We start from the raw sequence: 25,495 nt of genomic DNA, 5'->3' as shown, positions 1-25,495 counted from the left end.
CAGGCAAGTGACCAAAACCTCTGGCAACTCATGGACACCTTGGGTGGGGCGCAAGGTAACCAGAGGTTTCTGTTCAGGTTTCCTAAGTGGTACAGGGGCATTATTCTGACTGGATAGCACACAATCAAAGGCTTTCACTGTACCTCGGTACACATGACAATAATAAACTAAACTAAACTAAACATCCTACCCCTAGCAGATGACCAATATGACAACTACTCTCTTTAGGTAAAAGTCTCTAAATCTAGCACAATAAAAAATCAACTTTTCTGTGAAGTCTCCATAAGAGGATCTTCATAATTAAGCAGACATATTAGATTTTCTTCATCAGACCCCCAGGAATTGGAGAGGCACAGGATGAAAAAACCCAACAGATTTTGTACAAATCCCATTCACTGAACACTCTCTCTTTGTGCCTTTGTGCTATCATAGCGTGGGTTTAAATTTAACATACACAGGCACCTGTTACAATGTGTCTGGGTAGTACACACCCATCACAGATTGAACATGTGATGCTTACCACATTGGATGCTTTGGCATAAAGTGAGCTAGGACTGGTCCTTGGAGAACAGGAGGATGAGGGGTGATCATACAGAGCTGTACAAAATCATAAGAGGAATAGGTTGGGTAAACGCACAGAGTCTCTTGCCCAGAGCAGAGGAATCAAGAATGAGAGGACATAGGTTTAAGGTGAGAGGGAAAAGGTTTAATAGGAACCTGAGAGGTAACTATTTTACTCAAAGGGTGGTGGGCGTATGGAACGAACTGCCGGAGGAGGTAGTTGAGGCAGAGACTATTGCAACATTTAAGAAACAGCTGGACAGGTACATGGATAGGACAGGTTTAGAGTGATATGGGCCAAACGCAGGCAGGTGGGACTGGTGTAGATGGGACATGTTGGTTGGCAAGTTGGGCCGAAGGGCCTGTTTCTGTGCAGCATGACTCTATGACCAATTAAACTGCATCATTTCTGTCTGCCTTATAAAGAATATCAGAAGGAACAGGAGTAATGCAATGTTACACAAAAAAGCTGGAGAAACTCAGCGGGTGCAGCAGCATCTATGGAGCGAAGGAAATAGGCAAAGTTTCGGGCCGAAACACTTCTTCAGACTGAGGAGTAATGCAATGATGTGCTTTAATGTTTCACTTTGTTGCTGTGAAGATTTGTATCTCACAGGATAGCATATCCTGCTGCACTGCCAAATCAGTAGGCATTTTAATTGGTGCTGCAGAGCTCAGGAGATCAAACTGTAATAAAGGAGCAGGTGGCAATCGATAGGAATGCCAGAATTTCTGAAAATGTGTTTTCTGCACAGAAGTGCATTCAATTAAACAACCGTGCTAGGGATAATATGTAGGACAATAAAAAAAATTATAAGGAAGATGCGTAATCTGCAATCTGTTTAACCCAAAAGCTTGGATGCATGATGGGAAAAATGGCCAACATTGAGAACTTAGGGATTTTAATGAGGCAATAAATAGATTTATAATGGTGCTTAGGTTCCATAGCATAGCTTGTTTCGTTAAAATAAACATTTGGGGGTTGTAAACTAAGCTGTAGGCAATAAAACTGACCAGGGAATAGTGACTTTTATTTCACCCATTTGTTCTACAAATGGGAGAGTGGCTTTCTAAATAACAGGGAACATAAGATTAAAGATAACCCTGGAGAAAGGAAAAGATGAAAGGCTCCAGAGAAAGAGCAATGATTAATCATTTCATATATATAAAATCCCTATGTAACCAATGCATCATGAGAATATAAAAATGCTGATGCTGTGAATCTTTGAAACACTTTGGCTTCTCTCAGAGTGTTTTACCGTTCGTACAGTTAAGGCCTTGAATAAACTGACTTGTTTGAGAAGCTCACCACTGTTCTCCAAGATGTTTTATTTTTGTGTCTGTTCCTATCTGAGCTATCGCCCCCGTGAAGCCAGATTCGGGGTACAGGTGAAACACAAAATGCCCTCCTTCAGGAAACAATCAGGTCTTGAGGCTGTTCATGAGTGTGGTTTTCTCCCACATTCCAAAGACATACAGGTTTGTAAGTTATTTGGCTTGTTAAATTTTAAATTGTTCCTAGTGTGCAGAGGATAGTGTTAGTGTGTGGGGATCCTTGGTCGACGTGGACTCAGTGAGCCGAAGAACCTGTTTCTGAGCTGTATCTCTAAACTAAACTAAACTAAACTAATCTCTGCAGTAAAAGAATGGGTGACGTTTCAGGTCAGGACCTTCTCGAAACGTCACCCATCCTTTTTCTCCAGAGATGCTGCCTGACCCTCTGAGCTACTCCAGCACTTTGGGTCTACAGACAGAAGATACATAGAAAATAGGTGCATGCATAGGCCATTCGGCCCTTTGAGCCAGCACAGCCATTCAATGTGATCATGGCTGATCATCCACAATCAGTACCCCGTTCCTGCCTTCTCCCCATATCCCTTGATTCTGTGAGCCCTAAGAGCTCTATCTAACTCTCTTTAGAATGCACCAGTGATTTGGCCTCCACTGCCTTCTGAGGCAGAGAATTCCACAAATTCACAGCTCTCTAGGTTAAAAGGTTTTTCCTCATCTCAGTTCTAAATGGCCTACCCCTTATTCTTAAACTGTGGCCCCTTGTTCTGGACTCCTCCAACATCGGGAACATGTTTCCTACATTTAGCGTGTCCAATCCCTTAATATTTTTATATGTTTCTATAAGATACCCTCTCATCCTTCTAAATTCCAGTGAATATAAGCACAGTTGTTCCATTCTTTCATCATATAACAGTCCCGCCATCCTGGGAATTAACCTTGTGAATCTACGCTGCACACTCTCAATAGCAAGAATGTCCTTCCTCAAATTAAGAGCCAAGGTGTGGTCTCACCCGGGCCCTGTACAACTGCAAAAGGACCTCTTTGCCCCTATACTCAAATCCTCTTGTTTATCTAGAGACTATCTAGGGTGGGAACAAAGGTGTATGATATGCTCACCTTCATTGGTCAAATGATTGAGTATAAGAGTCAGGAAATCAAAGGTTCATAAGACTTTGGTTAGGCCAATATTGCATGCAGTTCTAGTGGCCGCATTGCAGGATGGATGTGGAGACATTGGACAGAGTGCAAACAAGGTTTTACAGAACACTGAAGGTACACAAAAATGCTGGAGAAACTCAGCGGGTGCAGCAGCATCTATAGAGCGAAGGAAATAGGTGATGTTTCGGGCCAAAACCCTTCTTCAGACTCAGTTCTTAGGTCCGACTGCGTTTGGAAGGAATAAATGCTTTATTAGGTCTAACAGTGTTTGGTTCAAAAGTTTTGTTCAAAAGGGACTGGTTTCGGCCCGAAACGTCACCTATTTCCTTCGCTCCGTAGATGCTGCTGCGCCCGCTGAGTTTCTCCAGCATTTTTGTGTACCTTCGATCTTCCAGCATCTGCAGTTCCTTCTTGGACACTTTAACAGAACACTGCCTGGATTTGAAGTAAAGGAAAAGTTGGAAAAAATTGGATTGTTTTGCTATAATGCATGAGGCTGAGGGGAAAGCTGATAGAAATATATAAAATTACTAGACTAAGTGGGACCCGTTGGGTCCCAGCTTCACACGGGAGGACTGGTCCCCCAACGTAATATTCCACTTCTCCACCAATTCCAATATTGCTGGCTTGTGGGGGCAGGGGGGCTTTCTGGAGTGCTAGCATGGTGTTGTGGGCAGAAGGGACTGGATTCTTGGGCTGGCAGCTCAGTCACTGAGACCAAACACAAACACACACACAGGCACACACACACACACACACACACACACACACACAGACACACACACACACACACACACACACACACACACACACACACACACACACACACATAAAACACACATTCACTGACTCACACACCATATATTTGGCAGTAAACTTTCTTGAATATGCACTTTGGGGCTTCCGCAGTCAGTGGCACTTCCGCAATCAGCGTGACCTCTGCACTTACCGGAAATTATGCAATCAGTGCGACCTCTACACTCACCAGAAATTACGCAATCAGCGCGACCTGTCCACTAAGTGAAAGTCACGAAATGAGCGGGACTTTTGAACCAAACACAGTCGGACCTAATAAAGCACTTATTCCTTCCAAACACAGTCGGACCTAATAAATCATTGCAGTTTCAAACACAGGCAGGGCAGCAGGCCAAACAACTCATGGCATAGTCATTAAGGGCTAACAAATCATTTATAGCAAGTACATTGCAGACTCACAGTTCAGTTGATTCACAGCTTAGAATGAGAGTCGTGGCCTCTCCCTCGTGATCTTGGAGAGTGACTGAGTCACGTCCAGTCATCCGGGGTTTTATAGTCCTGCCCCTCACCCCCCAGAAGGGGTGTTACCTTCATCACTGTGATTGACAGGTGAGAGGATCGCAAGGTTTTTAAAACACTCATTACTTTTTTATTTTCAATCGATGAGAAAAATCCTCGGGGCCTGCTCAGCGGAGGAGGACTGAGTAAGATGGCCAAAAATCATAGCGATATATGTTAGCGTTTTTTCTAAAATCAATATACAGCGCAGACAGGAAGTGGTCAAGATGACACTTTTAATTATATCGATGAAAGACGTAGTTAGGGTAGACAGTCAAAACTTTTTCCCCAGGACGGAAATGTCAAAGGCAAGAGGGCATAGCTTTAACGTGAGAGGGGAAAAGTTTAAAAGAGATATGCAGGGCAAGTTTTTGACCACAGAGGGTGGTCAGTGCCTGGAGCGTGATGCCATGCGTGGTGGTAGAAAGGCATTTACAATCTTTTTGGATAGGCATATGGATATGCAGGGAATTTAGGGATTATGAATGATGACCAGGCATATGAGATTAGTGTATCTTGGCATTATGTTCAGCACAGACATTGTGAGCCAAATGGTCTGTTCTCGTGCTGTACTTTTCTTTGTTCTATGTTCCACCATACATCTGGTCATTTTCCAAATCACTCTCTAAAACTGGACTGCTATGATCTTCCTGTACTCACAATGAGGAACCTGCTATTAACTCCATGACAATCTAATTCTGGCGAGCACATTCATTCTAAACAGGGATGAAAGGCTGCAGCGGAATTGGGTAAATAGAAATCAATATATATTTTATACAATTGGTTTTTAAAAAAATGTATTTTACTGTGGAAAATATCTCACAGTATTTTTTAATTTTTCTTTTAATAAATAATTTTGAATGTTTTAACAGTGTGCATTGTTTTTAATAGTTTATGCAATTTTTTCGATGTTTTGGCAATCCTGGGGATTTGACTTAACCAGCTTTCAAAGTATTTCTGTAGGATTGCCCATCAGAGTGATCTACACTGCCCCGACCTTACAAATCAGCTCAGAACTGCCTCTAGAACATAGGACATAGTATATAGAACAGATACAGCACAATAACTGGCTCTTTGGCCGACAATATCTGTGCCAAACAGGATGCCAAGGCCATTTCTTATCTCTGCTTGTAATCCATATCCCTCCATACTCTGCATATCCATTTGCCTATTCAACATTTTCTTAAATACCACTATCGTATCTGCCTCAAACACTACCCCTGGCAGCACGTTACAAACACTTAGCACCCTGTAAACAAAAACTTTGCCCCCTTCCCCTTAAAGCTATGCTCTCTGAATTTTGAATTTTCCATCTTGGGGAAAAGGTTCTGACTGCTTAAGCCATCAAATTCCTCAAATCTTTTTGGTTTATTGATTTCACAAGAAGCAAGGGCATATTTACATAAGATGTACATTTTAGGTCAATCACCGTCTTCTCTTCCTTTAACCTTTGTTATCCTTGTGCGTTGGCCAACCACCAATAATGTTGATGTGATGAAGAAATGCCGAAGGACTAATGGTATCAGCATGCCCAAATGGGCCCTCGTAACACTAATGGCATTGAGAGATTTGTTACAGTGTGACCCATGTTAAGGAGGTTTCATTTTCAGCACAGCTCAGCAACTGTACCATGAATAATCATGTCATTATCCAACAAACCTGAAAATGTCATTGAATGCTTATGCCAATGCTGCATTGCGCTGAATTGTCAGAAAAATTGCTCATGAACAATGTAGGAATGTTAGAGAATTCAATTCAATTCAATTCAACGTATCTTCTTGAAAATAACTGAGGCGCACAAAACACTTTCAGAATGCTTGGCAATCAGAAAATGAACAATTTATGAATAAAAGATAACACAGTTATATCAGTCCCTGTTAAACTATTGCCAACATGGTTTTATTGTAGCCTTGTTCCAACGACAGTTCAGTAGCTATTTAACTTGGAATTGGCTTCAGTAGCCATACCAGAGTAAACTTATTTTTGACAGCTTCTTATCAGTCCTACAGCACAAATCCACACCATTCATCAATAAACAAGAACTCTGTGACTTGATGAACACAGAGCATGCCATTCAGCCCATCTTAATGGCTTGTTATCAGAGTGAATTAAACAGTTCAGCTGTCTTTCTCCTTTGTGAAATATGCATCGTTCCATTTTGCAATTTCTCTCTTTCAGACAGTATATTCCAGATTATACTAACTAAACATGCAAAAAATATCCCCTCAATTACAGTTGGATTATTTGTCCTTTTCCTTAAATCTGCTATATCTGGTTATTTGTCCTCCTGCAGGTGGGAAATGCTTTTCCATTTCTAGTCCAAGGAAATACCTCAACATTTTGAACATCTCAACTAAATCTCTTCCCAAACCATCTATGCTCAAGGTGAATAATTGCAGATTCTCCAATTTCTCCTCTGCAAAGGAGTTCCTTTTTCTCAGTATTAATTGAAAAAATCTCTTGTCTAAGGTCTTGCCATTATTTCTGAATTGGACAAAATCAGGCCCAACTGGTGATCTTTGTAAATATATCTCAGAAGTAAAAGTCCACACAACTTTCTATTATGCGGTGGATTAGATCCATTCATTTAAGCAATATGACTCAGCAAAAGCTTTGGCTTTCATGATATATTCAGTTTAGAAACCTGTACATCTGATTAACCATAGCATGTTAAACATGGGTAACTCAGGAGATCATATTTTTGTATGAAAGCAGAGATATATGACAAAGGGTAATACTTTCACCTCTAGGTCATATTTGAATCACCCAGTAACACTTAAGCACACAAGCGGAGACTCCATTACCTTGCTGATTCACTATCAACATTTGATGAGAATGGCTTAGAAATTCTGATGCATACTGACTGCATTTGTCTATGATGTGTTATTGAAAATCAGTTTATTTTTAGAGCAAGTGCAAAGATTTTCAAATTGCACCACATTCTCACTAAATCCTTGACTCTAATATATATATATATATCCATCATATATATCCACCAGGTTTTGCATGTATCCTTCCATGAAGACAAATGCAAATTAATTGCTTCCTTATTCCTGGGGGCACCAGAGGAGGGAGATGGCAGCCCAGCCGGCAGTCTGTTCGTTTTTTTCATCCATTTTGTTATTTTTAGTGTTTGGATAAAGCTTGTTTTAATGTTCTTCGGTTTGTTTTATGTGGGGGGAGGGGTAAATATTATTTTTTAGGTTCTTCCCTTCCCGGAGATGTGATCAAGTTTTGGATCACATTCTCCAGGCTCTGCGGCATACCATCGCTGGAGCTGGAAGCCGCCTCGGACTATTGTGAGCCCCACCGTGGGGCGCGGACTTACCATCGGAGCCGATCCCTTGCCTGGGATCGCTCCCACCACGGCCTGCAAACTTACCATCAAGGGCTCGCAGTCTCGGGAGAGGCTAGTCGGGAGCTCCAATGCCGCAGAAGGTTCATCCAGCTCCAACGCGAGGTTTGATCGCCCAGCGCGGGGGAGCTGACATCCCCCCGATGCAGGAGCTGGACACCTCGACGCGGAGGGCCCGAACGCTGCCGGCTACGGGACTCAAGACCGTCCCGTTAACGGGGGGCTCGAGGCCCCCGACCTAGGAAGAACAACAAGGGAAGGACTTGGAACTTTATTTTCACCTTCCATCACAGTGAGGAATGTGTAGGAGTCACTGTGATCGATGTTTATGGTAAAATGTGTTTTCTGAGTCTATTGCTTTCTTAAATTGTATGACTGACCTGGCCAGTGAATTTCACTACACCAATTGGTGCATGTGATAATAAATGAACTCATGAACCTATTCCCCATATTAATGTTCTTGTTTCTATGAGGTACCTGCATTTTTCCTTGCTTGCCTTTTCCTTTCACCTATTAAAACATTGCCATTTCTCACCTGTCTCTGGCTATATTTAATTTTGCCTTTCCTTATCAATTCCTTCGTCCTCCTTTGTTGAATTCTAAAATGTTCCCACAGTGCGGGGCAATTGTTGGTGCTACTGACTGCATAAATCCCTTTCTTTGGTTTAACACTATCTTCAATTTCTCTTGTCATGGATGCATCATTGTTCCCTTTGGGTTTTTATGTCGTGAAGGAATATGTTTATTTTGTAATTTATGTGTTTCCTTTAACTATTGTCTATCCAACACCATGCCATTCAACTTAACCTCCCAGTCAATTGTGCCAACTCTTCACTCATCCATTCACAGTTCCTACCTGCTTCAAGCATGCGGTGGTCCAACCACTCCTGAAAAAACCTAACCTCGACCCCACCTTGCCAGGCAACTACAGACCCATTTCTAAACGGCCTTTCCTCTCAAAAGCCCTTGAAAAGGTAATTTTGTCAACATACCTTACCTTCACCAAAACACTATCTTGGAAACTTTCCAATCAGGTTTCAGGGCTCACCATAGCACAGAGTCTGCCTTGCTGAAGGTACACAATGACCTACTCCTCACCGTTGACTCCAGCGACTGAGCAATCCTGCTCCTTCTTGACCTCAGTGCAGCATTTGATACTGTCGACCACACCATCCTAATTGACTGTCTCCGGTATGGCGTTGGTATTGATGGCACTGCCCTGAGCTGGTTCATCTCCTACCTCAAAGGTAGGAGTTTCTCGACTAACATAGGCAACTCATTCTCCTCCCCAGCTAATCTCTGCTGTGGGGTTCCACAAGGTTCCATCCTTGGCCCCATTCTCTTCTCCCTGTATATGCTCCCCTTAGGCCAAGTCATTGAAAGGCATGGCATTTCCTTCCATTGCTACGCAGACGATACCCAACTCTATCTCCCCCTGAAGCCCAAAAAACAATCTAATCAGTTTAACCTTACCCACTGCTTCGAGGATATAAAGTGTTGGATGGCCCAGAACTTCCTCCATCTAAACGAGAGTAAGTCTGAGGTCATCCTTCTCGGCCCCTTGGACTCAATCAAAATGATAGCAGGCAGCCTTGGAAGCCTTACCCCACTATTCAAACCTCACATAAAAAACCTTGGCGTGATATTTGACTCAGCACTGAAATTTGACAAACAAATCAATGCCGTGGTAAAAGCTAACTTCTTTCAGCTTCGGATGATAGCTAAAATAAAACAATTCCTCCAGTTTGATGACCTGGAAAAGATCATCCACACATTTATCTACTCCCGCCTAGATTACTGCAACTCCCTTTACACTGGCATCAGCCAATCTTCCCTGTCCCGCCTGCAATTGGTCCAAAACGCCCCAGCGAGACTCCTGACGGGCACCCAAAAAAGGGACCACATCACCCCGATCCTGGCCTCTCTCCACTGGCTCCCTGTGCGGTTCCGTATAAACTTCAAGATACTCCTCCATGTCTACAAAGCCCTCAATGGGCTTGCCCCCACCTACATAAAAAGTCTTCTCACAAACCACTCCACCTCCAGGCCCCTCAGATCGGCCGACTTGGGGTTGCTGAATATCCCACGGTCTAGGCATAAGCTCAGGGGCGACCGCGCCTTTGCGGTTGCAGCCCCTAGACTGTGGAACAGCATCCCCTTTCCCATCAGAACTGCACCCTCCATCGACTCTTTTAAGTCAAGACTAAAGACTTATCTATACTCCCAAGCCTTTCCTGACGTCCTCTGAGTGAGGGCTACATGTATATATGTATTGATGTGTTGATATATGTTTTGATGTGTTATTCTTATAACAAATGTAAAGCACTTTGGCCAACGAGAGTTGTTTTTTAAATGTGCTATATAAATAAATGTGACTTGACTTGACTTGACTTGATAGTTCCAACTCAAGCTGAGAACCAAAATCTGAAAGGCTTTTTAAAATCTTGATTCCTTCAGACTCCCCACAACATCCTCCCAATCGACTCCATCCATTGATCTGAATCAATGGACCTGGCATGGGGGGACTGCCATGAAGAGGTGGGGAGGGAGGGAAGAGCAGAGGGGGAACTGGTGCGGGATGGGGTGGGGGGGGGGGGGGGGGGGGGGGGGGGGGTGGGGTGGAATTTGTAACTTTGTAAGCACTATTTATGGGTGACTATTTGGGCACCTTGCGTATGCAAGCAAAGAATTTCACTGTGACTTGTCACATGAGACAATAAAGTATTCAGTTCAATTCAATTCAATCTCAGATCTTCAGACATCCTTGACCAATGCTCCAATTCCCAAATTCTACAAATCGGTCTGTCATTGTTAACTCCCCAATCAAGTCGTGTTAACTCCCCAATCCAAACCATCCCCTGCTGCCTCTTTCATTGGCACTGACTCTCTGTCTCCTGCCTCAGACTCAGTTCCCCAAAAGCCACCCAGCTGAAGTCCAGTGTGGACCCCTGTCAAAGTCCTCCATCTCTGACCAAGGCTCCAACATGATGCCCACAACCAGTAACTTGCCTAATCTTTTTGCATTCCTAGGCTCATCTGATATTTTCCTTTGTGCATTCTGCAATTGTGAAGATGTGGAGGGGGGGGGGGGGGGGGGGGGGGGGGGGGGGGGGGGGGGGGGGGGATGTGAAAGCACCATTTGGTAACATGCAAAGCTTGACCCATGCCACTGCTGGGCTCTGCCTGTGTGCCCAGGACCAAAAGGTGAAGCAATCAAAGAATGGTCAGCCATTAACAGGATGAATTTCTGGGCCAATATTACTAAAATGTTGATAGCAAATTCTAAAGAATAATACTGTGCCAACAGCACAGCTTATAGCAAATCAGTGGTTGAATTAGTAGAACAACATCCTTCCCAACTAATCCACAAAAAAAATAATCTTGAGTTGTTACTGGCTCAGAATAGCTATCGTGTTTCACAACACAATGACCATCACCATACCTCAGAGGTATTGGATGTAGGCTATAGATGATGCCCATTTTTGGAAACAGGGCAACAGGTGAGGACTTCCAACCATCCCTTCTAGCCCATTTCCACCTGTGTTCCCCCCACCGCAATTATTTTAAATGGTCACCCACCCTTCTAGCTTGAAATGGTTTGAAACTTCACCACTGAATCGGTTGAAATGCATTGTAATTGCTGCACAGTAAATCAAAGTCAATCTAGAATTAGCTAACCAGCAACTTGTAAAGGAGTAATTGGACACTATTGCTAAAGGCATACTAGGCAATATGTTTAATGGCTTCTGCGGGGCTGGGGACATTATATCTCAGTACAAATATCATAAAGCACTTCACTGAAATTATGTTAATAAATCCTGGCAATGAAAATTAATCTGGTCTCTAACGAAGTTTGCTGGGGTGAGCATGAGGTGGGTGGGTGGGGTTAGAGGGGAGGGGGGCCGTCGTTGGGAGTCGTGATGGTGAGGGGTGGTTGGTGTCGGTGGAGAAGTGTCTCAGTGTCCACCAAGTGAACAGCGCATGGATAAACTAGTCCAATTACATCTTTAGAGTGATACAGTGTGGAGACAGGCCCTTCGGCCCAACAAGCCCACAATGGCCAAAGATGTCCCAGTTACCATAGTCCCACTTGCCTGCGCTTGGTCCATTCTTGAGACATTTTGAGCAATGAGGCATAGTATAAAAAATAGTTAATATGTAGCAGCAAATATCATGATATTAATACATTTGTGTTGTTTCCACAGTAAAATGAGTGTTTAGAAAATGTCTGACATTTGCATTAGTCTGTAGTTTACCGAACAACCTTGTTGGACCACACTTCTGAGAGATTTCATTTTTCTTTTCCCTCTCCCCGCCTCATTCTCCACTCTAAATATAAACCTTGAATAAAAACTATTTGTGTATTTACATTTGTGCCCCTCCTGTTCTTACTTTAAGAGATCTCCCTCGGCACTAGTCCATAAAAATCCATTGTACCCGACTTCGGAGTGTGGCAGTGCATCAGGCCAAAAAGATCATTCTCCTCACAGAATATATTGAGATTCTGCCCATGGTAAATATAGTTTGTATCATGTTTCTCATGCATCTTTTGAAAGAACATGTATTAATTTATTAAAGTTGATTTCAACATGCAAATTCTTACTAGTTAGGATTTTTCTGCAACTGGTATATTTAGACAAAAACTGCAAATGATCTATTGTTGTTGAATCACTGCTCAAAGCTGCCTCAAAGATATGGTTCCTCTAATACATTGCTTTATTGTACAGGTCAGATAATCCATCATCATCCAGAACACATTTGAGATAGATTTACTTTCAGAATCTGCTTACTCTGAAGAAGGGTCTCGGCTAAAAGGGTCTCGACTCCATGTTCTCCAGAGATCCTGCCTGACCTACTGAATAACTCTAGCAATATGTATCCTTTTATGTTTTAACCAGCATCTGCAGTTCTTGTTTCTACATTTTGACTGCTCCACTACAAAATGTATTTAAGGTATGCCCACTTTGAAAAAAATGTCCTCTTCTCTCCAACAGGAGCTCAGTGAGACCCCCTCTCACTGTTCCCCCTCTGTGATTTCTGCTGCTCTCTGGCTCTAAACCATGTTCTCAGCCAGACTCGCTACCCCAGTCAGGTGTGTTTCCTCAACACTTGCCTGCACCTCCATTTTGTGCCTCATGGCTTCCACCTCTGGTTCCAGCCATTCCAGTTTGGACCCAACATGGATTTCATGTAAGTGCAGTCAATCCACCGCTTCTCACAACAGTTCTCCTTCTGTACCTTGCGTTCTACACTGGCCACCATGCACCAGCACCAGCAGGCTCTCGCTCTGATTCTCCCATGGCTCCAGGCCTCTCTCGCCCAGATCTGCAATAGACCTCAACTTAACTTCATTCTCTGCTAGATCCATACCTTCTATAAACACTGTCTTGCCTACCTGGACTCCATAATCTAAAATAAAAGAGGATGATGGAAATAGGTCAGATAGCATGATTTTTTGTGTTTAAGATATAGCATGGACCGGGGCCACACCAACCATTGATCACCCATTCACACCAGTTCTTTGTTTTCCCACTTTCTTATCCACTCCCTGCACATTAGGGGGAATATGTTTTTACAGAGGCCAATTACTCAACACACCCACAGGTCTTTGGGACGTGGGAGGAAACTAGAGCACACCTATGTGGTCACATGCAAACTCCACACAGACTGCACCTGAGGTCAGGATTGAATCCAGGTCTCTGGTACTGTGAGGCAGCAGCTCCACCAGCTGAGCCACTGTGCCGCCCAACTTTGTTTAATATTATAGGATCTTTTCCTCGGGATGGAAATGTCAAAGACTAGAGGGCATAGCATTAATGTAAGAGGGTTAAAGCTTAAAGAAGAAGTGCAGGGCAAGTTTTTCGTACACAGAGAATGGTGGGTTCCTGGAACATGCTGCTCGCGAGGGGTGGTAGTGGCGGCAGCAGATACATTTGTGGCATTTGAAAGGCTGTTGGACGGATGTGCAGGGAATGGAGAAATATTAATCGTGTGCTGGCAGAGAACGTTAGTTTAATTTGGCATCATGTTGGGCACAGACATTGTGGGCTGAATGGCCTGGGCCTGTGCTGTCCTATTCTACGCCCTACACAACCTGAGGACTTCCTATAAATGCAAGTCATTAACCTAATGTGGTTGCACTGTTAGCTGCATTTGTTTGAATGCCTTTTACACATTGGAAGAGGAAAGGAGTGTGTCACATTCTAATCTTGCAAAGAGTCCATTTTGTAATGAAAACATTTCCTGGCCTGAAAGCCCTGGAATCATTTCTTTGCATAACCTTTTCCTTCAGAATTTCCCAGGAGAATACATTTTGCAATGTTTACAAAGAAGGTAGCATACATCTGCCTCTTGCACAACACTATGGTGACCAAATTACCAGTGGAACAAAGCCTCATACAGCATATCAGAACAAGGACATAAAGGTTTACCACTCTGCACTGTGTCGGTCTCTGTCTTACAAGATAGGTATCCCTGTACATGCCATAAACAGAGAGCTGCGGAGGATTAAGATTCAGCTGGTGAACTGACATCAGCTGTTGTGTTCTACAGAATACTGGATATTTTGCTGCAGGATGAATTAAAGCAAATCAGTAGAAATGTTTTCCTACTGCCAGTACTTACCACATATTGACTCTGCCCTCAAAACAGCTGATAATAATGTAAAAAGGTGAAAGCACAGCTCCCTGATCTTTTGACTCATTCACTTATCATTCCCCTTATCTTCTGAATTCATAAGTGTGCAAAGATGTATTGACCTTGGATGAATATTCTCAATGACCACGTCTCTGAAGCTGACAATTAATTACAAAGATGTGCAATCCTTTCAATTAAGAACAAATCCTCGTCTCAGTCCTGCTTGGTCAACCCCTCACCTGCTGGACCACTCTCAGTTCTTGCCTGGAGAAGGTCAAGAGAACTGAGGATAAATGAAAGCATCAGTTTGTGCAGAACAGCAAACATTTGCATCAAATCACTCTCATCACTTCCAAACAGGAGGTGAGTAAATTGGAAGAAACATGAAAGCATATTTTGACGATTTGAAACACCTGCAATATTTTGCTCTCTTAAAGATTTAAGAGATTTTCTTCCTACTGGATACCTTTGATTTTCCACTGTGAGCATCTTATATTTAAGGAATCCTAAGTTTTTCAGTCCAAGGTTCATGATGAGACCATTTAAAAATGTGAAAGTGTCAGTTATAATGTTGTTAAATTTAATCTGCTGTTTAAAAATCAAAATATGCATCCAGACCATTTTCTAGTTTACTATACATACATTTATGAAGGGAGTGTGGATAGGTTGGATTGATTTTAAGAAGAGACTGGATCAGCTGGCTTTGTTTTTCCTGGTGACCTGATTGAGGTGCTCAAAATCATGAGGTGGTAGATGGTAGGAAATGTTTCCCCCTTAGCAAAGATATCTAGAACTAGAGTGCCTTGGATTTTAAGGTTGGGGTTAAGAGGTTTATGTGGATCTGAGGAAGATCTCTCTGCCTCTCTGCCGATTGTAGTTGAGGCCAGTTCATTGGCTACATTTAAGAGGGAGTTAGATGTGGCCCTTGAGCCTAAAGGGATCAGGGGGTATGGAGAGAAAGCAGGTACAGGATACTGAGTTGGATGATCAGCCATGATCACATTGAATGGCGGTGCAGGCTCGAAGGGCCGAATGGCCTACTCCTGCACCTATTTTCAATGTTTCTATGTTTCTAAGAGAGTTTTCATCCAGAGGGTGGTTTAAATCTGGAGCGCTCAGCCAGAATGGGTGTTGGAGGCAGGCATTCTCTTCATATTTAAGTATCTAGATACATATGGACTAAGTGCAGATAAATGGGTGTTTGATGAATGGCATGAAGGTGGTGAGACCAGGGGCTTGTTTCTGTGCTGTATGACCCTTTGATAAATTAAAGTCTCAGTGTTGCAGTATTTAGTAGTTTTATTATAGAAAATAACATGGACTAAATAAATAATAGAAAAATGCTGAAGCTTGGATCACTTTCTTGTTAAAATAAATCTGCTTATTATGAATTGCACAACAAAACACAAGGTAGAATTCTATATGAATGAAATATTCTATAATGGAAATCATTGAACCAGATTTTGACTATGCTACCAGATTGAAGACCTAGAGTAATCCATCTCAAAGGGTCAAGGGAGAGTCTGTGGAAGGCAGAGCTCATCTTCAAGATTACCAATCTTGATAATGTTTTAAAATATGCACATATGAATTTGGAGAAGCATTTGAAAACCAATGGAGCCAGATTCCTCAAATATCACATCTTTGGTTGAATTAGCTCTAAAGCTCACTGCAGATCACATAAATATCCGTGATCCTGCTATGTTAGGCCAAGCATTTGCTGGAATTTCAGATTCAGGTCAGGGATGTGGCCTGGACCATGAAAGTGAGAGAAGTGTTTGCAATGGACTGAAGAGGTCAGTGTGGGAGACCCAAGCCCCTTCCCCCACTTGGTCCAAACTCTATGGGCTGCCGATTGCCAGAGTTAAACACAGAGTAACTCGGACATCTCCCAGGCCCATGTAGGTTACATTTCCCCCAACTACATATGATACTTCTGTGCCAATATTGCAGGCTTCCCAGAAACCTGAGTTTGTTCTTTTTCACATCATCGCTTTGCATGTCCCAAACTACCTCATTTTCACCTTCACTGCTTTCTTCACTTTTATTATTTTGTTTGTCATTCTCCTTTACTGTGTCATCTAAAATCCTTTCTCATAACCTCTTTCACTTTATGTTAATCTAGTTTATATCTTTTATTTTCATAAAAAATTTACTTCTGTTTTCTTATTTGTACTGATGGACATTTCCCTTTGTTGATCCGAATCGGCATTATGTTGCTGTATATCAGCCCAGGAGTGCATATGCCTGCCTGCTCCAACATTTGGATTAATGTTAACCTTGCAAAAGATTTGCAGCTTATTTCTCTTTGCATCCTCCAACCAAGGAATCCCTCTGAGGGGAGATACCACTGCATGTCCTGGTGTTGTTGGTATTTCAGTTAGCATTTCCACCTCTCTAGAATCTCTAATAATTAAATACTATTCTCTGTGACACTGCTCCAAACAACCTAGAGTAAACCTTTAAAAAATGTTTTTTTTTTTCTGATCTGGGAACAGATTCCCAGAAGAGGAGGTCACCTGGGAGATGAAGGACAAGGACTGGGGTAACACAGTGGCACAGCTGGTGGAACCACCATCTCACAGAACCAGAGACCCAGATTCAATTCCGACTTCTCATACTGTCCCTGTGGAGTTTGAATATGGTCTCCGTTACCGCATAGATTTCCTGCAGGTGCTCTGGTTTACTCCCACGCCCCAAACATGTGTGAGGTGGAGATAGACAAATCCTTGATTAGAACGGGCATCAATGGTTATGGGGGGAAGGCCGGAAAATGCCATTAGGAGGCAGAGATCAGCCATGATTGAATAGCGAAGTAGACTCGATGGGCCAAATGACCTAATTCTACGCCTACAACTTGTGAACGTGGGTTGTTAGGCTAATTTCCCACTTTAATTTATCCCTAGTGTGAATGGTAGAATCTGATGGGGAGGGTTTGTGAAACTTGATGAGAAATGTGAGAGCTGGGAATTAAAATTAATGTAAATGTCTGGTTGCAGTGATGGTGGACAGCTGAGTGTCTGAGCAAGGCATCCCTGCCTCAGTTAGGGGATTTCCCCCAATTCAACAATTCTGATGGAGACAATAACAACTGTCCTAAGCAGGCATATTCCAGAAAGCACCTTCAACCCCAGTAATGTCAGATTACCACCTCTTTTTATCATTGTACTGCACTTGGAAGAGTTTCTGGAGAAGAGGTGCATTACAATGAAACTGTATAGTTGAAACTGTTTACTGAAAACCTGTGAGCGATAAAATCCTCCTCCGTAGTTTAGTTTCATTTAGTTTAGAGATACAGCGCAGAAACAGGCCGTTCGGCCCACCGGGTCTGCGCCGACCAGCGATCTCCGCACATTAACACTACCCGACACCCACTAGGGCCAATTTTTACATTTACCAAGCCAATTAACCTACAAATTTGTACATCTTTGGAAAGTGGGAGGAAACTAAAGATCTTGGAGAAAACCCACGCAGGTCACGGGGAGAACGTAGTCCGGATCGAACTCGGGATTGAACCCGGGTCACCGGCGCTGCATTCGCTGTAAGGTAGCAACTCTACCACTGTGATTTTTTACTACTGAAAGAACATTGTGTGAATACTACAACTATAACTTAGTACCGTTCCAACATAGTTAATAATGTTGGTGAATGATAGGGTGGTGAAAGTGGAACTATTTGCCACAGAAGGCTGTGGAGGCCAAATCAGTGGATATTTTGTGGATACGTAAATCAGTGGCGATAGATAGATTCTTGATTAGATTTGGGTGTCAGAGGTTATGGGGAGAAGGCAGGAGTATAGGGTTTGAAGGGAGAGATAGATCAGCCATGATTGAATGGCAGAATAGACTTGATGGGCCAAATGGCTTAATTATGCTCCTATCACATGATCTTATGATCTTATGAATAAGAGTCAATGGAATCTAAGCCTTCAAACAGTGGTAGAAGGCAGTAGGTGCACTAACCGCAGGTAAACCATGGATCAAAGAAAGAAGATTGCCCCAACTAGTGGCCTAGTGGCAGAGGAGAACAGAATGCAATGACACGTGGATTGCAGATGCTGGAACCTTGAGCAAAACACAAAGTATTGGAGTAACTAAGCAGGGTCGGGAAAATGATTCAGATCGGGACCCTTCTTCCGTCAGTAATGACCACTTGCTAAAGCAGTTGCCCAAGCAACCAGTGACAGAGAACAACTGTCCACAATAACCTGACAATTGGTGCAACATGGTACTGGTAAAGTCCAGGAAATGTGAGTGAAATGCCCTGTAGGAATTGTGCACAACTAACAAACCAGGAGACTTGGTTTTACAAATAATTTGATGCAAGTGATTCCAATGAGTGTTTTTTTGCCTTGATGACATCTTCTTTTTACAACATAGAGGGTGGCACACTTATGGCTGGCAAAATGCATGCCATTCCTTCCAGCTATGTTGGAGATGCTACATTGTTAAGTATCAACAAAATGCAAATGTGGGCAAATGCATTTTTGGTTCATGAGAAAGATAATGAGTTAATCGCATCAGAATGAATGGGAAAATATGAACCCTGCAAAATAAAATCTGACAAATGTAGCTACAACATTTAAGGCTAATTATAACAAATAGTATCATATTTTCAAAACCTTAGGCAATTTAAATATGAAATATTGTAAAATCTACTACAAACCTACTGACTCCCATAGCTATCTTGACTACACTTCTTCCCACCCTGCTTCCTGTAAAGACTCTATCCCCTACTCCCAATTCCTCCGTCTACGCCGCATCTGCGCCCAGGATGAGGTGTTCCGTACCAGGGCATCGGAGATGTCCTCATTCTTCAGGAAACGGAAGTTCCCCTCTTCCATTATAGATGAGGCTCTCACTAGGGTATCCTCGATATCCCGCAGCTCTGCTCTTGCTCCCCCTCCCCCCATTCGGAACAAGGATAGAGTTTCCCTTGTCCTCACCTTCCACCCCATCAGCCTTCGCATACAACATATAATCCTCCAACATTTTCGCCACCTCCAACGGGATCCCACTATTGGTCACATCTTCTCATCTCCAATCCTTTCTGCTTTCTGTGGAGTCCATTCCCTCCAAAACTCTCCAGTCAACTCATCCCTTCCCACCCAAACCACCCCTCCCCAGGTACTTTCCCCTGCAACCGCAGGAGATACAACACCTATCCCTTTACCTCCCTCCTCGACTCCATCCAAGGATCCAAACCGTCTTTCCAGGTGAGGCAGAGGTTAACTTGCACCTCCTCCAACGCCATCTACTGTATCCGCTGTTCCAGGTGTCAACTTCTCTACATCGGCGAGACCAAGCGCAGGTTCGGCGATCGTTTCGCTGAACACCGCCGCTCAGTCAGTCTTAACCAACCTGATCTCCCGATTGCTCAGCACTTTAACTCCCCCTCCCATTCCCAACCTGACCTTTCTGTCCTGGGCCTCCTCCATTGTCAGAGTGAGGCCCAGCGCAAATTGGAGGAACAGCACCTCATATTTCGCTTGGGTAGTTTACACCCCAGTGGTTTGAACATTAAGTTCTCTAACTTTAAATAGCCCTGCTTTTCCTCTCTATCCCCTCCCCCTTCCCAGTTCTCCCACCAATCTTACTGTCTCCGACTACATTCTATCTTTGTCCCGCCCACTCCCCTGACATCAGTTTGAAGAAGGGTCTCGACCCAAAACGTCACCCATTCCTTCTCTCCGGAGATGCTGCCTGACCCGCTGAGTTATTCCAGCATTTTGTGTCAATTTAAACCTGCATCTGCAGTTCTTTCCTACTTAAATATGAGCGGAATATATTTTATCCAGCAACAAAAACAGCGGATGCTTGAAATGCTCATCAGGTCAGGCAGCACTGTGGACAACGAAAGAGTTACAATTTCAGATTGATGACCTTTTTTCAGGATTCAAATGCAAAAGGATTGATGGAGCAAGGCACAAGGTGGGTGGTAATGGGGCAAGTGAAGAAACAGAACAGGGAATAAAGAAGTTGTAAATGGGAACAGCAACATTATAATAAGAAAGGAGTAACGGGGAAGCCATCTTGTATTGATCTTTCTTGAACAACATGAGAAGAGTGTGGAAATGGGGCAGAATTAAAGTAACAGGTAACCAGACCGTACAGGGACAATCTTACAGGCTGAAAATAAGTGTTGAAGAAAGCGAACAAACAATCTGCATTCCGTCTGCCTGATGGCGACCATTTAGTAAGCAGCAAATACAATATACTAAAGTGTAAGGAAAACAAGTTAAATGTAGCCTCAGCTGGGAAATGTGATTTGGTAAGTTGAAAGGATAGGAATGAATGGACAGGTGTAATACTTTGCTCCTACATGTGAAGATGTGGTGGGAAGTGATGCTAAGAGTGATTGAATCGAGGGAGGGAACAGTTCCTGAATACTGAAATGGGGAACGGATTGCAATGTATTTTTGTTGATAGTATTATACTGGAGGAAGTGAAAAGCAAATTGATTGGGGAAACTGGTGAGGTGGAGGGCACGGACAAGGAACCCTATCCTGGGTCTGGGAGGGAAGAGAAGTAGTGAGGGCAATTGTGCAGCATATAGGACAGATACAAATGATACCCTACTGCAGAGAGAGGTTCTGGCTGTGGAACAATACTCTTATTTTGGAATTAGTGGTATGGAAGACGGTATCATCAGAACGTCTGTGTCAAGTGAATGAAATGCAGTGGATTGGTGTGAAGCACTGCAGGAAGCTGCAGTTCTTTGTACAGTCGTGGACCTGAAATGTTAACTCTCTCTTCACAGACTCTGTCTGGCCTGCTGAGCAATGCCAGCATTTCCTATTTCTTATTTAGGGTGTTTCCAGTTTCTGCACCACTTTTCTTTCATAGTAATGTCAAAACAATACTAATATTCCAAAGCTTCCCAAAGTAGGATTTATAGGGGAAACATTTCAGTCACTTTTCAATTTACATACCCAAACATTGTCGACTGTGAATTTCTGGCGCCAGTCATTCAAAGGCAAGCAAGTGTCGCACTTACACAACGCACTGTGAACCAGGGCCTCACTGGCAAAACCCTCACCCCACAAAGTTTAACAGCAGAGCCCAGTGTTGATGAGTTTCCCTGGCCTCTGAGAACACTCCAGCACCAGTTTGAGTCTCGCAATGATTTTAAAGGCAATTTCAGATTTGAAGAATAGAAAACTCTTATTATTTCAGCATTTTTGTGTTTCTTTTAATTAACAATTTCATTTTTAATTTTTTAGAACATTACAATATGAATCATATTGGGGCTCCGTAGAGGCAACTGTGGAGGCCTCAATGGGCCCGACTATGGGTGAACTGGGGTTGGGGACTGGACTTTGTGCCTTCCCTCATAATGGGAACCATTGTGGGGGGATGTTCTTTATGTTTAAAACCCTTATTAATGTTATGTCTCTATTCCTTCTTTATGTGCTGCAAAATGGCAAGAAGCATTTCACTTCACTACACCTAGGTGTATGTGAATGTGACCAATGAAATACCTTTGATACTTTGAGTACCAATTCAGAACAGTGCCGGGGTCTGCTATGATGCAGTCCAATTAATGGATCGAAGGAGGAGGATGGAATGAATTGATAAGGGACATTGCTTTCTCTCGTTGTTTAAAAATTAAACATAAATCAATGTCTATGTTTATATGTTGTATCAGTGTTTGGTGATTCAACTTTAGCAATTTGTTATAAAACTTACTCAAGTTTTGCTTTCCAGTCTATCTGACAAGTGGCTTTGCCTGATTCATAGTATTTCTTCCTCTGAATGTGGAAGGTTACTATGTGAAATCACACTACAGATATCCGAGTGAGCAGAAAGTCCAGCTCTGAATTCTGGGTTGACATTCAATGAGATACTTGCACCTGGATGGTATGGTTACTGGGAACCCAGGAAACACCCATGAGCGGATACAGTGATGGCTATGGCCACACAGCTGCTGTACATACTATCAACTGTAAATTTGCCTGCAGATCTTTTACCAACATTATACTGTTCTCTAAAGTGTGAATGTGAAGATATGATAAAGCAATATTTTTTATAATCAAGTGCTTTGACTCAAGCTCCATCAGTTATTAAGTAAAATGCCTTAATTATTATATAGCTATTAAATCTTACCTACAGCATATTGATCATGTGTTACTTGGAAGAGGAGAGTATAACGCTCAGAATAAATATGATTCTCCTTGATGTTTTTACAGGGGTCTTCTGGTTATCTGTGCTCCCATCGAACTGGTACCTAAAGAAAACTGCAGCCTCCTGCAACTACACCCAGGAAATCTATGCTGCATCCTGAACCTCCTTTCTATGTCATTATTTTTTAATGAATCTACTGAAATCTAATCATATTTAAGAAGTCTCAAAATGGCATAGATTTTTCTAGTTTCAAAGCAAAGAAGGAGGAACTTTGTATGCATGATGTGCATTCTATATAACCCAAACATTGCTAAACATGACACCCCAATATTCACATTCAATGCGAGGAGATAAAACAGAGCCTTGATCAAATGACTGCAAGATGTCTATCATTCAGCTCTATTTTAATAGATTGCATTTGGAAAATACATTTGCCGAATCATTGTAAAAATACACCATTGCAATCTCTAAGCAAAGTGTATCCATATTCGGTCGTGACTATTTGTTATATCTGCATATATATACCTCTCTCCCCAGAGATTCTGACAGAAAGAAATCACAACACACTCACTGAATAAAATGCCTTCCTCTGCAATAATCACCAATGCAGCCTGGCTAGTTTCTACCCCTCTGCCAGAACCAGTCTATTGTTATCGACACGCATAAGGATATTAAGAAACTAAACAATAGCTTGTTTAGATAGTAAGAGCAGTGCTCTAAAATGAAGGGTTGAGGAAGGCAATCTGCATCATCAGTTTGACAAATAGAATTAATAACACTGTACAGGTCCCTTTGTCCTTGTAATCATAGCAGTCAGCGGATACTAGTGGGAATAAAATACTTCCATTCCCCCTGCAGCATATGCTAACTGGCTTGATTCAAAATGTTAATCCAGGCACCAGTCATGACTTCAGATTTCTACTAATTCAAAAATCTGAAGATAAAACCACGATTTAAATCCAGAGATCCTGACCTCATTCACTAAGATCAAAACCTGCTGAATTGTCACAAAATAATTTTAAAACAACCAATAGATTGTAGGTGTGTAGGCTAGAAAGGTGTAAAATCCTTTTCTTACAATTCATAATATAATAATTTTGCATGTCATAAATCCCACTGCAAAGCAAGGTTCCCCATGCCTGTATCAATTATACAATAGATATTTCATGCAATTGTTCATTATTTTACTCCAATATGTGTCCTTTTTTAATGACAGTCAGATGCCAAAAGGATGCATATCACTGAGAGGATAAAGGCGACATCCAGCTGCACTGGCAGTGATGCTTTCAGCTTGCAATCCTCACAGTCTACTTCATTAACCTTTGCTGCAATTAATATTCATCTCCCCACCCTTAGCAGGTTAGCACACTGCATCAGCATCATCCACCTACCATTCCGTGCCAACTGTAGACAATCCCAGAACGGCAACACTCCTCCACCGCTATTTGGATTCAAAACATTTTGCTTTGCACAAAAGAAAAAAAACAAAACAAAAAAGGATGCACAACGGGATGGAGAGGAAGTACCGGTCGCGAGACAGAAGGGAAGAAAATAGCTGCTGGAGAGCAGAGACTTTGCTGAATCACCGCCTTCATCCGTATTAAACCATTGTGCAGTCCAATGCTGGCTGTACCACTGTGGAACCTACCAGATGAGACAGACAGAGGGCCTGGGGAATAGGTTACCATGGCAACTTAAAGGAGCACACATGACGTCAATGCTCGCAGAAGGCAGGTTGGTGAGGGGGAGGGTAAGGGGAGAGACTTCTTAATATCTGCAACTATCTCCTGGTGAGCCATCATGCTCCATGTAATGACTTATTTTGAAGTCAATGCAAAACAGTTTAGCTAATATCCTGTCACTTGCACCATAAAGGAGGAAGATAAAGCGAGTAATAATTGATACAGAGAGCGCAATGATGCTGCTGAGGCCCAATGCTGTTTTCTGATATCATCTTATAAGTGTGCAGAATGATAATGTTTTGTCGGAAATATTGTAGGGGAGGAAATATGTAAATCTCAACAGTTCACAACAATTGTGAATTAGGAATGTGATGGCCCTGCGCAAAATACCTGACTTAAGTTTCATTATAAAAATGAAGATTTCCTTTTTACTTAAATTATCCATTAAGATAGAGGTACCATACAACAAATGTGGGAACAGCAATCCACCATGCTTGCATGCATATAAAATGTCACAAACCTTTTCACACACACTATTATTCCTGCGTCAGGCAATTTTCAGTGGCATTGTGTTCATAAGTATTTGGCAGATTGAAATACAATGTGTTGAGTTTAATATTTTGCATCGATTGGCCAATCAGGATATCATGTTCGGTATGGGAGTCGTTCCTCATATTAAACGACTGTGGCATTTGTGCAATTCATGCAGCACCGACATCCATTTGCAAAACAGTGACAGAGTCAGTGGGATCATAAACTCCCCAGGGCAAAATCAAGGGCATTGAGATCCTTTGGCTCACTTGCTCTCCCAAAACGCAATTCATTCTCACACAATTCCCTGTAGCCCTGGAAAACAAAATTACTGTTGTTTGAATTCGAGTTTCATTCTTGTTCAAGAGATATCTTAATAATGGTTTAGCAGTAGAGTTACTGCCTTACAGCACCAGAGACCCGGGGGCGATCCTGACTAGGAATGCTGTCTGTGTGCAGTTTAGACAGTACGTTCCCCCTGTGACCGCGTGGGTTTCCTTTGGATGCTGCGGTTTCAGCCCACGTTCCAAAGGTTTGTAGGTTAATTGGCTTCTGTAAATTGTCCCTGGTGTGTAGAATAGAACTAGAGTATGGGTGATCGTTGGTCGGCGTGGACTTGGTGGGCTAAAGAGCCTTTTTTCATGCTGTATATCTAAATTAAACTAAACTAAACGAAACAAAATATTCTAATAAATTATGTTTGTCAGAAACTTGAGGACTTCCAATAGTCTGTTGCCTTGACTTCAAGTTCAAGTTCAAGTAAGTTTATCGTCATGTGGCCCTGATAGGACAATGTAATTCTTGCTTTGCTTCAGCACACAGAACATAGTAGGCATTTACTA

The 25,495-nt window shown here is 42.5% G+C and overlaps 1 protein-coding gene across 5 annotated transcripts in view; it reads right to left on the bottom strand.

Annotated features, from left to right (window-relative positions):
* The window catches only part of mapk10 (mitogen-activated protein kinase 10), a 237,464-nt gene extending 212,190 nt beyond the window's left edge, over nucleotides 1-25,274 (bottom strand). For 2 of the 5 annotated variants that reach the window (XR_008723964.1, XM_055640035.1), the window contains exon 1: nucleotides 23,832-25,271. Coding sequence is in view for 2 of the 5 variants with exons in the window: in XM_055640033.1 (XP_055496008.1) it covers nucleotides 23,832-23,834 (3 nt within the window). In the remaining 3 variants the exon portion in view is untranslated. Of the gene's footprint in view, nucleotides 1-23,831 lie in introns of all 5 variants that reach the window. The other 3 variants (XM_055640033.1, XM_055640036.1, XM_055640034.1) reach the window with 3 other exon arrangements.
* Nucleotides 25,275-25,495: the final 221 nt, after the last annotated feature.

The sequence above is a fragment of the Leucoraja erinacea genome, chromosome 1 (genome assembly GCF_028641065.1).
Source record: "Leucoraja erinacea ecotype New England chromosome 1, Leri_hhj_1, whole genome shotgun sequence".
NCBI lineage: Eukaryota > Metazoa > Chordata > Chondrichthyes > Rajiformes > Rajidae > Leucoraja > Leucoraja erinaceus.
Note: the sequence above shows the minus strand (reverse complement) of the source record. Positions and strands in the feature narration are given on the sequence as shown.